The sequence below is a fragment of the Pituophis catenifer genome, unplaced genomic scaffold, assembly GCF_029215685.1.
Source record: "Pituophis catenifer annectens isolate HBS135680 unplaced genomic scaffold, rPitCat1.0.hap2 SCAF_8, whole genome shotgun sequence".
NCBI lineage: Eukaryota > Metazoa > Chordata > Lepidosauria > Squamata > Colubridae > Pituophis > Pituophis catenifer.
This window is the reverse complement of record NW_027256888.1, coordinates 54,084,101-54,096,433: the sequence shown is the minus strand read 5'-3', so window position 1 is coordinate 54,096,433 and position 12,333 is coordinate 54,084,101. Positions and strand designations below refer to the sequence as shown.

The 12,333-nt window shown below is 36.4% G+C and overlaps 1 protein-coding gene across 3 annotated transcripts; it reads right to left on the bottom strand.

Annotated features, from left to right (window-relative positions):
* Nucleotides 1-2,349: 2,349 nt before the first annotated feature.
* On the bottom strand, nt 2,350-8,206 carry LSM6 (LSM6 homolog, U6 small nuclear RNA and mRNA degradation associated). Of its 3 annotated transcripts, none has more exons than XM_070948674.1 (4): nt 8,114-8,206; nt 5,830-5,943; nt 4,627-4,740; nt 2,350-2,571 (listed from the first exon to the last, which is right to left on the bottom strand). In XM_070948674.1, exons 2-4 carry the CDS (start codon nt 5,921-5,923, stop codon nt 2,537-2,539), a joined length of 243 nt encoding a protein of 80 aa, XP_070804775.1. In that variant the 5' UTR covers nt 5,924-5,943; nt 8,114-8,206; the 3' UTR covers nt 2,350-2,536. The 3 variants fall into 3 exon arrangements, with proteins under 3 accessions (XP_070804775.1, XP_070804774.1, XP_070804776.1); XM_070948673.1 differs by lacking the exon at nt 8,114-8,206 and adding an exon at nt 7,708-8,102; XM_070948675.1 differs by lacking the exon at nt 8,114-8,206 and adding an exon at nt 7,512-7,635.
* Nucleotides 8,207-12,333: the final 4,127 nt, after the last annotated feature.

Genomic DNA, 12,333 nt, shown 5'->3' with positions numbered 1-12,333 from the left:
CTATGATATAAATAACCTTGATATGCATAAGCATAAAAAGATCTTTACTTTGGCACAATGTCATGCTCCCCCCCACTTCAGTTGTCCTTCAAAGCCTATTCAAGAAAACACCTTACCCAGAGACAATGCCCCTATGACTCTGGATGCATAGAAACAAGAGAACATGTGCTCCCCTAGTTCTTGTATTGCAAGATATTCATACTAGCCTTAGCTCCCCATCACAGGTAGTCTTTAACTTACGACATATTATTTAGTGTCTGTTCAAAGTTATAACAGACCTCCCCAACCCCCAAAGCTCCTTATGACCTGTTTTCAAAGTTATGGCTGCTGCAGCACCCTTACATTCACTCTTACAACTGACTGCAGGGACATTGTAGCATCTCCCCATTCCACCCCGCTGGGTTCCTGCAGCTACTCATCCACCCAAGGAAGACCAGGCAGACTGAAGCACATGTGAATCATCTGGAACATTAAGCCTCCAGCTTCCTTCCTACCCAGCGACCACACTGGTCAGATCGTCCCTTGGTCATTGGAGGCTTGCAAACTCCAGCTGGTTGATTTCCCCTAGGTTACTGGATGTGAAAAAAGCTAAAGGACTCCAATGGGCAAGAAACAGAGCATCGAATGCCTCAGGAGGTGGGGGGAAGCCTTGGGAGGCCCAATGCCCGTGACCCTGTGCTCCTCCTAGGGCCTCCCCTCATCTCTTACGCTGTCTTGCTTAACAGCCCTCACCGCCTGAAAACTATTTGTACAATTTTATACCACTCCGTTGCTTTCAGATACCTTCTACTTCTAAACATTGCCAGGTTCTGTGTAGCATTCAAAATTCATTGGATGACCTCTGCTATAAACTAGATTTAACGAGCACCTGGTTCACCATATTGAGTGCTTTGTAATTTGATATAATCTTCCATATATTAATCCCTTATGTTCTTCTATACCCATCTAATATTCCTGCCCCCGTTTAATTTTTAAATTTATGTAACTTTTATATCTTCTTGCTTCTCATAATTCTTTTTTAGTTACATTTTCATTCTTGATGTATCCTTTATGCTTTGTTAATGACTGTATCCCATCTTCCTTATGTTGGTCTATGACCATAATCAAGATTTGATTTGATGTTACATCTGTTTTTTCTTCTGACAAAATATCCTTTTAGTCAGGAAGCAGGCAGATGTACAGTCTGATGTCACAACATGAAACAACCAGTGGTGGATTGCTCCCGGTTCTGTCCGGGTCCTGCGAAACGGTAGTAAAAGCGGCGACTCTACCCACCCGCCCGAATGTCATAATGGATGATCCGTGCATGCGCAGAAGCTTGCACTCCTGTTGCGAGGTAAGTAGAACCCACCCCTGAAACAGCCCTGGGACAGCATATCTAATGTTAAACTTACATTTATCAAAGATGGTGTTGTGCTTCTCTATATTATAGTGCGAATGCAAATTACTACATTCCTTGAGCTAGGTGTGTATTGTACAGAAACTTGCAAGATCTTAAGTCTTAAGGTAACTGAGCACTTTACTAAATACATGTAATCGCATGTATAACTCCACTCCATTCACTCACTTATTTTTAGGTGTTCCAAGTTTAAAATCACAAATGTTTGAAGGACTGCATACCAGTGCTTCTCAACCTTGGCAACTTTAAGATGGGTGGACTTCAATTCCCAGAATTCCCCAGCCAGCACAGCTGGTTATGCTGGCTAAGGAATTCTGGGAGTTGAAGCCCATCCATTTTAAAGCTACCAAGGTTGAGAAACACTGGTGTAATCAATGGTTAGCAACAATGAAGATTAAAAAAAAATTCAATTTTATTTTGTCTTGAAATGACAATTAGAATATTGACTATGATTTAAGAAAATAAGAAAAATTCTAAGATTTTCATCAAGCTGCTGAATTTTATATTAAACATCATTAACTGTCCTAGAATGTGAGGCAATAAGATTTAGGAAGCCCCCAAAGCCTGCTGAGGAGACAAAATAAAATATCTACTTAATGATATTAAGAGTTCCCAAGATTCTGACAAAATAAAGTAACTTCTCACAAATTGTGATGCTTACTTCTTTCTGTTACGTTAAATTCTGGATTTTCCTTCCATTGCATTTTTATTGTAATTTCCATCTCCTCCCCTACTTTAATACATTTGTTATCTGAAGTCAGCAATTCATCATATCTTTTTTTTTTAATTGGGAATGTTACCTTACCTATCCAGTCACTGAGAACTCAGATCACCCTTCCCCCTTTGGCAGTCAAACAAATTTAAATGTGGTTATTCTCCTGCTTGTAACTATTACCATCTGAACACCAGATGCTGTTTTAAAATAACTTTAAAGATTAAACAAATCACACTATTTTCCATTTTTTTATTTCTTTCCAAATTATAATACAAACAATATTGAAACAGGAAAATGTTCCATTTTGTTTTAACATTTAAAAAACATCATTTCCATACAGGTTATATAACTTTACAACAGAAGGAAGAAACAAAACAATTATTAAGAAAAGTTAATATGAAATACTCCATCTTCAGATAGGCTCACATTCTCCTCTTCTGTGTACTTATATATAAGACTGTTTAAGAGAAAAAATAATACATTAAACAAACTCATGATAGACGAACGAACAATAATTACTATAGCTCCAGTTCACGAATTATTTATTACTACTGAGCAGGAATATAACAACAAAAAAAATAATTTTTGAGAGAGACACCCAATTATGAAACTCTCCTAAGAGCCACCAAGGCTCTTTCAGTTATAGGTCACGATTCTACCTAAGCTTAGAGTTGTATTGGATCTAATGGATCTATTGGATGGCCCTAATGTTGACTTGCAGTTTACTCCAGGCTTAGACTGCATCTAAGATGCCTATTATTTTGTTTTTCTTTTTTAAAGAACTCTTAAAAAATGTTTTTAAATCATTGCTGGTTCTATTAAGTTTGTTTTATTCAAGACTTTAAATAGGGAGTTTATTGTAAACATCTCAGGACTCCTTTGGAAAAAGTGATGATAGCATAGCATAGCATAGCATAACAGGCAAACTGAAAAATTCCTTTGTTTTTATGGAAAACTGTTTTGCATTACTGAAAGAATCCATAACCTGCAGTCCCAGGACTCAGGACCACATGAGATTTGGCCAATGGAACTCTCTGCATGTGATTTGGCAGCACCAGGTTAAGGATGGGAGAAAGGAGATAGGAAATATAAAATTTCCTATCTTTGTCAAATTTATATATTTACTGTTTTTTTTAAAACAAAATGACCTAATATGCTAATCAAGCTTCTTTCTGCCATATGTATAAAGTAATTAGATATTTCATTTTATTTATTACATTTTTATGCTACCCATTTCCCCTATAAAGTGGCTCTAGGCAGCTTACAAGTAGAAAAATAATTAAAACATTAAAACTACATTAAAAATACATAGATTAAGATTTTAAAACTATACTAAAACCAGAGAGGGGACGGGGTGGAGAAATCTTTTCATCCTGTCAGCCACCTCCAGCTATGAATGACCCCTCAGGTTCTCAGGCCAACCAGCAAAGCCAAGTTTTAATACCCTTCTGGAAAGGCAAAAGGGTGGGAGCAGTTCTCACCTCTGATGATAGTGTGTTCCACAGGGATGGGGCCATAGAGGAAAAAGCTCTTTTCCTCAAATCCGCCTGCTGGAATTCATAGCAGACAGGATCCATAGCAGGCCTCTTCCACTAGTGTGAGTGAGGCAGACTAGTCCCATTTGGGAGAAAACAGCTACTCAGATGGCCTGAACCTATGCCATATAAGGCTTTAAAGGTAACAACCAACACCCTGAATTGGATTCGGAAGGAAACTCATGCAGTAATGAAGTTATACGTGCAGCCCTAGGCACTCCCAGGATTGTGTGTGCCACTCTATTCTGCACCAGCTGCAGTTTCTGAATACTCTTCAAGGGTAGACCTATGTAGAATGTGTTGCAGTAATCCATCTGAGATATGACTAGGGCATGACTGACCATGCAAAGGTCCTCATGAACCAGGTAAGAGCACAACTGCTACACAACACAGTTGAATAAAGGCATTCCTAGCACAACTGTCACCTGCTCTTTGAGGAATTGTGAATTCATGAGGACTCACAATTTTGTGTAATGGATCTGTCTGGGGTAGCGCAACCCCATCCAGAATTAATGAAGATAAACTACTGGATCCTGATGTCCCTTGTACCCACAGCCATGGTGTCTTGCCTGGCTTCCCCTATTGTTCCCCATCCCGTATTAAAATGTTGCCAATATTTCCTTCAGCTTTTCCTATCATTAAACTAATTTAAAGAAATCCCAATTTTCCTATTTTCATTTCTCCAAATCTAAAAAAAAAAAAAGAATCTTCTTTAACACTGAAACAAATCAACCTCCCAAAAGCTAGACAAATTGGAATTACAAAAAGAAACAAAGTTTTAAAAAGCAAACAGGAAAAAATGTAGGGGTAAATATAAACACTTAAAAAAAAATAACACTCTTGCATAAAATACATTATTCCTAATTTTTTTTTATATCAAAGACTGCAAGATGAGAAAAGTTAGATTTTAAACGATAAAACCAATGAAGTTTTAATTGAATAATTAAAAGCTAGTATTTTCTAATAAGCATATTTACCATTATTTCCTCTGATGAAGGCATCTCCATATTTATTTTTCAATTGTCCATTTACATACTCTTCTGTCTGTTCCAGAGCAATATTCATGTAGCCATCCAAGCAGGCTAGTACACCTAGAATTAAAGTCATTCACATATTATAACGTAATCTTCCAAACCTAGTATTGTTCTAAAATTTAAACACAAAGATGTCAGTATACAATGTACAACTAGTAAGAATGAAAGTTAATTATGGCACAACAGTCAGTCTACTTTTATCTATCTAATACAATGTAATAGTCTGCCAAAAAAATTAAAAGATATTAAAATAGGAAAAAGGAGCTTAGTTACAAATATTAACACCGTTACACCTATCCATATCTTTTCCCCTTTATCAGCTATCCTTTACATTACATCCTCACATTAATTTATATATCGCCTTTTGTTCTTTAAATTTCCCGCTTTTTTTGAGAATCTCACCAACTCTAATTAACCATTACTTTCTTGGTTATGAGCCATTTAATCTTCTTTGATATATCTGTTTTGCAATTCTAGCCTCATGTATTTTTTTGTATATGACCAAACCACCTCAAAATAGTTCTTTCATGCTAGTTACACATTTTGGCTTTCTATCCACATTCAGCACTTGCATTTTTGACCCTATCTAGTTTCATTTTACATCACTCACTTTTTAAACCACCCATTCCCATTGCATTCAATTTGTTTTAGCTTTCTCTTGACATACACAGCTGTTGCTGTCTTATCAACCAAGCAGGCATAGCCATTTTTGTTTTCTGACATTCGTCACAATTTTTATCAAAAAATATATGAGAAATAGCATCTCTCTCCCAGGCACACTAAACAAACTAATCCTCTACAAATTTTATTTCATTCTTAACTTATACTTGGAAACTATCTTTTGACAAATTCAATATACAGGTAGTTCTCAATTTAGAATCACAACTGAGACCAAAATTTCTATTTTAAGTTGAAGTGGTTACAAGTCAAGTTCAAGAACATCATAATATAGATATATAAAATGATGCACATGGAGGATTTTTCCTTGTTCAATCACATTGTCACAATTCCTATAAACCTAGAATTCAATTTTGATTAAGAATTTTTCAAGAACAGGCTATTTAAGGATTATCGCTATCAGTCTATTTCATTATTCAAAGGGTACATAAATTATCACAGTTGGAAGATGAAACAGGAAGAATATACCTCGGTAATCAACTCCAGAATTTAATTTTACAACAACTGGTCTTCCTATAATTTGCTTCAAGAAATCACTTGGAGTTTGTTTCCGTAGGCTCATTTTGGTATCTTTCAAGTGCTCTACGGAAAAGCAGAAATAGAAATCTAATATCTGACAAAAACATAGCGAACTTTTAAAAACTCATTTATTACTTCAGCATTACAGTACCCGTCACCAAATGAAAACATTATATTCAACTTTATCATCTAATATTGTCTACATGTTATCTACATCTCTGCTGAATATACAGCTAAATCTACAGCTGAAAATGTTCAAAATTGTCAGGCATGATTGTATTCTATATTCAATATTTATACAGAATTATTTGGTAATCAGTGGTAAGCGTTAAAAAAAAAAACTTCCAAACTTTAATATTCACATCTGGTCTTGGTAGGTTTCCTAAAATATCATTAAAATGTATCCCTAAATAAATCCAAAGTCTGTGTGTGCAATTCCAGACCCATCTATTTAAGACTAAGACAAATTAAAATCACTTGGCTTATATTTGATTAAGTTTGTATAGGAATGCTGTGCTCTTTTAAATTCTAAATTCTGTGTTTAGCCAGGCGGCTAGTAAAAATAATATTTATTCTAAACATGTAAGGCAGAAGTGAGAAACCTCTTTATATTTAGAACCTACACATTTTTATTTTTATTTTATTTTTTAATAAATTTTTATTAATTAAAAAGTACAAACATAGATACAACAGTACAACATACACAACAAATAAATATAAATCAAGTCTTGTGACTTCTTTTCCAAGTTTGTCACATCCATAAACTATATTTATATTCCTATCTCTATATCTGTATCTATATATTTACATGCAAAATAGTATCTTAAACTTCATGTTTAATTAATTATATTTCTTAATTGATACCCAATTTTTGTCTATGTATTTCGACCTCTTTTTGTGTGCCTATTTTTATTTTCCTTTCTTTTTCTCCAACCAGTTATACCATTTCTGTCATACTAAATAATCGGTTTCTTCCTTTTCCTGTATTTCTTTTGTAAGTTTGTCCATTTCTGCACATTCCATAATTTTAGTGATTATTTTATCTTCTGTTGGTATGTCCTCATGTTTCCAGTTCTGGGCAAAGACTATCCTTGCTGCCATTAATATGTGGATAATTAGTTATTTTATTTCTTTTTTGTAATGACCTGTGATTATTCCTAATAAGAAAATTTCTGGTTTCATTTCTAATTTTTGGTTTGTGATTTCTTCTATTTGAACCTACACATTTTTTAACCTTTAAGGGCCGTAAAACGCATATCACTGATATCGGTTGAAATAATTAATACATTACTATGTCTCTTGCGATTCTTAAAACAGCAGTAAGTAGGATAGAGATCTTGAAGTATCCCTTTTCTTCTTTATTTTAACAAAATTTCAGAACCATGCAGACAAAACTCCATATTTTACCATCTAATTATGATGGTGAAATTTCATAAAACTTCTGCCTTTTTTGAACCGGATAAGCAATCCGGTTCAAAAAAAAAATAAAAAGTCTACCCTCCACAATGTACACAGTTAAAAGCTATAATATACTAGGGATGTACTTGAATTCCTAGAGTCCCAACATTCTAATATTCCAATTTATCATTTTCCTCCATAATTCTTTGCCCCAGATTTTCTCCTACACCTACATTTTCTACTTTTGTTTCCAGATCATCCCAAAACTCATCACTGGTGGGTCAAGTTTCCAATGAACATTTTTTCCAGCATTTTGCAGCTTCTTCCAACAATTATACTGGGGGGAAGGGGGGGTCAGGCAAGAGGGTTAAGATGCAATTATCTCTGAAGACAAACGGGAAAAATAGCAATCAAAGCCCCGTTTGCTACCTGTAACAACTTCTAGCAGCGAAAGCCTTGGGCAAGGCTCGCTAATGGATGTGAAAGCCGCTCCTTCGGCCAGCCGGGTCTGCGGAAAAATCCTATCAACTCGTGTTCAAAACGATCCGGTTCTGCGCGCCGTGAGGTTGCACCCTCCTCCCCAAAGGACCCCAGCGGGAAGAGCGACGAAGCCTATCCAAGCGCCCGGCCGGCGTGCCCGAAAAAAGTGGCGTCGCTTCTATAGCGGCGGGAAAGCAAAGGATGCAGGAGGCGAAGCTCAGCGCCTGCGATTGAGGGCCGCCACCGCCATTCAGGAACTTCCGCGAAAGACGCAGCGGCGGCAGACGCTCCTGAACCGCCCCCGCCTTCTACTACAGCCTTTGACTTGTGCCTTTTCCCGCCCGCCTCCACTCACCCGCGCTTCTTCCACTTCTTTAATCAACTCGGGCAGCTCCCCGAACCAAGGATGATGGGCTGCTCAAAGGACCAATCAGTGCTTCCCAGCTGTGTACTGCCAGTTACGGTGGCCAAAGACGGCCAAAATTTTTCCCGCTTTGGTGTCCTTAAAAAGAGGTTTCCTGTTTGAGGCCGCCGGGTGGCGGGGGGAGGGGTTGGGGGAGGGTGTTAACGCAGGACGTGACTCCTGCGCAATTTATAGGGCCTTCCTTCCCAATTAGTGTATACGCGTATGGGATCGGTGCAGATTGCTCTTAGAAAATTAGCCGTGAGCTAATTCACACTTTTTATTTAATTCAGTGGAGTAATTAGGTATGAGCTAAGTAGAAAGTAAGGTTTTGTATTGTAGTGCGCTTAAGATTTATTTATTTTTATTTATTATTTATTTATGTTAGTTTGTCAGACATAATGAGATAACAGGAATAAGTATAAACATGAATATTAATACAGGAAATGAGTATGAATAAATGGGGACAGTAGGACAGGGATGGAAGGCACACTGGTGTGCTTATGCACGCCATGCATAATATATTATACATATATGTATGTATATATGTATGTATGTATTTCTCTTTAGCCAGGTTCTTCCTACGTAACCAAGATTTTTATGCAGCCCTAGTTCAGTGAAATCCCAATCCACTAGTTTCTAGGCTTTTTTTCTTCAGGCAGCAGCAAACATCCTGCTGCCCATTGGGAGTGGATTGGGATTTCACTGAACTAGGGCTGCATAAAAATCTTGGTTTACCTAGGAAGAACCTGGCTAAAGAGAAATATACATAAAGGCCTACGAAAAGAAAAGAAAACACACACACACACACACACACACACACACACACACGTCCAAGAATGTTGATAAAATTATTTACTGATTTTACTAATTAAGGTGTCAACTGAGGCCTTTGCAGGTCCAGAAACAAATTGATTGAAGCATCATTAAGTCTTTGTCATTTCTTAGCAGCCACATAGATTTTCATGATGATGTTCTGTAATCTGGTCTTGAAGGTCTCCCAATGGTGCATTCATCATCACCACTGTAACAGAATCTGTCCATCTCTCTGCTGCTCATGGTCTTCTCTTTCCTTCCACCTTTTCCAGTGTTAGAGCCTTTTCCAGATAGCTGAATCGTAGTCTCAAGTAGTATAATCTGAATCTAGTCATTTGTGACTCGATTGAGAACTCTGGCTGATTTATTCAATATTCTTTTAGCTGGTTTTCTTGTCTGCTCCTGGTGATGTCAGGAGTCTTCTCCACCACCAAAATTCTCCTTCAGAAATCACCAGGAACTTTACTAAAAGCGTGCAGCTTTACACTGGAGAGTAACATTAAGATTAAAAGCTAATCTGAAAATGAGAAGAATTTTTGACCTCGCCTAACCCCTCCAGCTGTCAACATACTTGGGTATCCAGTAGGTACAAAATAAAATTAACTTGCACTGTGGACAGTGCAAGTTACCAATGCCTGTAGTAAAGGAGCTGCATGCAATGTGCAGAGCACCTCAGGGTGGCTGAAAAATAGATGCTCAATTCTGTTGTAATGTCAGCACCCATCACCTTTGACATTTATCAGGAAGAAGTTGTATTTTCTGTTATGGTTTTCTTAGGTAATTGAATAAGTTTTGGTGGCATCTATGTGAGATAAAAGAAAAACAAGCAGAACCTATCATAACTATATACCAAAAGGAGGACGAGGAGATATGAGTAAACATATCTTAATTGTTCTTAATTTTCAATTATTTGCATATGATTTGTTTTGTTACATAATGAGCTGTTCTTTTTCCTCATCTGAATATCTTTCTTGTTTAATATACAACTTCCGCTTTTTTAAAAATAGTTCCTTTGACAAACAAAGCAGGAAGTCTACTCCAAGCGCTGGTATGTCTGTAAAGCATGCTTCTTAGAGTAAGGGTGTCAAGGATATAAAAAAGAGACAAGCAGGAGGAAAGAGAAACAAATATACCCTTGGTATGGTTTAAATTCTTTTTCCTTAAAAAAATTGATCTTCAGATTGAAGACACAAATTGCTAGAAAGATCTCTTGCATAAGCTGTATTGAAATGTTTTTCATCATTTGTATATCCACATCAGAGAAGCATAAAGCCATTGGGGGCAAGCATCTTCTAGTGACCTAGTTCAGTTCTTCCAGTCCCTTATAGCCACATAATAGCCAAGTCTGCATGAGATCCGCAGTGCAGTATAAAGTCTTTGGCATCCACTGTTTCCTATATTTAGGCATTATATCTCCTATGAAAATGTGCCCTCAGAACTGTCAGTTTTTCATCCAGAAGAGACTTTAAAGTTATTAATAACCTTGTATAACAGGAACTTATATTTGTATGAGTTCCTTGCCCCATTATATGAGAGAAAACAACTAAAACTTGTTGAATACCTTTCTGTCAAATAAGTTTTGGAAATTCTAATTAATGAAAATGCTACAAGTAAGTTCAACCTTACTTATAAAGGGCAAATATGTACATGTGTGTAACACACATATAAAAGTACATTAATTTAAAATATAAATGGCTTATCTGGAGGGAGTTGTATCATTCAAATATATATCTGAAGATTGCAGATTTTTTGCATACAGCAATAGCACTTAGACTTATATACTGCTTCACAATGCTTTACAGCCCTCTCTAAGCGGTTTACAGAGTCAGCATATTGCCCCCAAGAACCTGGGTCCTCATTTTACCGACCTTAGAAGGATGGAAGGCTGAATCAATCTTGAGCTAGTGAGAGTCTGCCAGCAGCACTGCTGTTGGAAGCAGTCAGCAGAAGTAGCTTGCAGTCCTGCATTCTAACCACTGCGTCACCAAGGGTCATATACAGATTTCTTTTGAAAACTGGTCATTTATCTATGTCAGGCGATATGAAATTTTTGACATGATCTCTCTTAATACTGAGATAGTGCCTTTTATGCTGACATTTGTAAGTAACAGAAATATTTCATAATGTTTTCCTGGGATTGAATGTTTAACACTGGAAAAAGCACTATATTTTGAATTGTATTTTTACTCAAGCTTCTCCAAACAATCATATCAGAACAACTCAGTTGACATCTAAGAGCAATCAGTGCAAAAACCACTACTAATAGCACTCAACTTTCTTCTCCTTCCTGCAATTCCTTCTACTTTGGCTACACATTAAAATTATACCTGTGTATTTTCTTTTGTATCAAAAAGTAACTCAAGCATCATGTTAGAGTCTAGACTGTCTAATAAAAGTCATATTATCTATCTGTTTTTAATTTCTTCCAAATAAGATTTATTTTGTTAAGTAGAGCCTGCAGCATACTACAATATGAAGCAATGCGGCTTAGTTTAGATCTGATCTATTATTAGTCTTCATGCTATCCCCTAATTATGTATAGTTTTGACTATGATTTATTTTGCATTCAGAAAATATTACAATGTTGAAATATTAAACGTATGCATATTATATTTAAAGATCCTGTATATTCATTTTTCTACCACTGCTTCTACTCTCAGTACAAACAGATACAGCCAAACATTGCTTTATAAGCTATTTAACCTTGCTGTAGTTGTGCATTGTTTTCTTAGTAACATGGAAGCCATGTTCTTATCTTCATATTTTCATAATGAATGCTCTCCCAGCTCAGACTTCTGAAGCAGATTTACAGCCTTTGATTCGGAGAACTGACAGTGATTTTAATATCAAAGGATATATGATAATTTTAATATATAGTGAAGTCATTGGTAACAAGGTGAGAGATAGCTGGGAAGTCGCTTGTTTCTTCTTTTTGCCCTAGCCATTAAGCAAGTAGAAACTGCAGATGGGGTAACCTTTGATAGATAGGAGAAAAGTTTGATTAATTATTTAATTAATAATTAATTAAAATAAGTAAAGCCATTCTCAGCATTCAGGTGGAAGGAACAGTGTAGCAGGTTGGAGGAGGAGCTCTTTAGATTGGAAATCTAAAGCCATTAAGGTTAATGTTGGAAGCATGATAAAACAGCATGATACTAACAATGGAACCTTATGGATTATTCTGTTGATGTTCTGGTACTTCAGGAAACACACATGGAGAACAATCACCAACTGACAGGGCTAAAATATTTGGATATAAAATAGTAATACCACTGCACCAACCTAAATATGGAATTACGATTTATATCATGGATGATATTAACAGTTATAATGCTGAGGGGTGGGTTCTATTTACC

Bases quoted from the DNA above. Each gene is read 5' to 3' on its own strand.
- LSM6 (XM_070948674.1), bottom strand. From the start codon at position 5,923: ATGAGCCTACGGAAACAAACTCCAAGTGATTTCTTGAAGCAAATTATA. The intron at 4,741-5,829 runs GTATATTCTTCC...CTTTAATTCTAG, and splicing joins TTCTGGAGTTGATTACCGAG to GTGTACTAGCCTGCTTGGAT. The intron at 2,572-4,626 runs GTAAATATGCTT...TCTCTTAAACAG, and splicing joins CTTCATCAGAGGAAATAATG to TCTTATATATAAGTACACAG.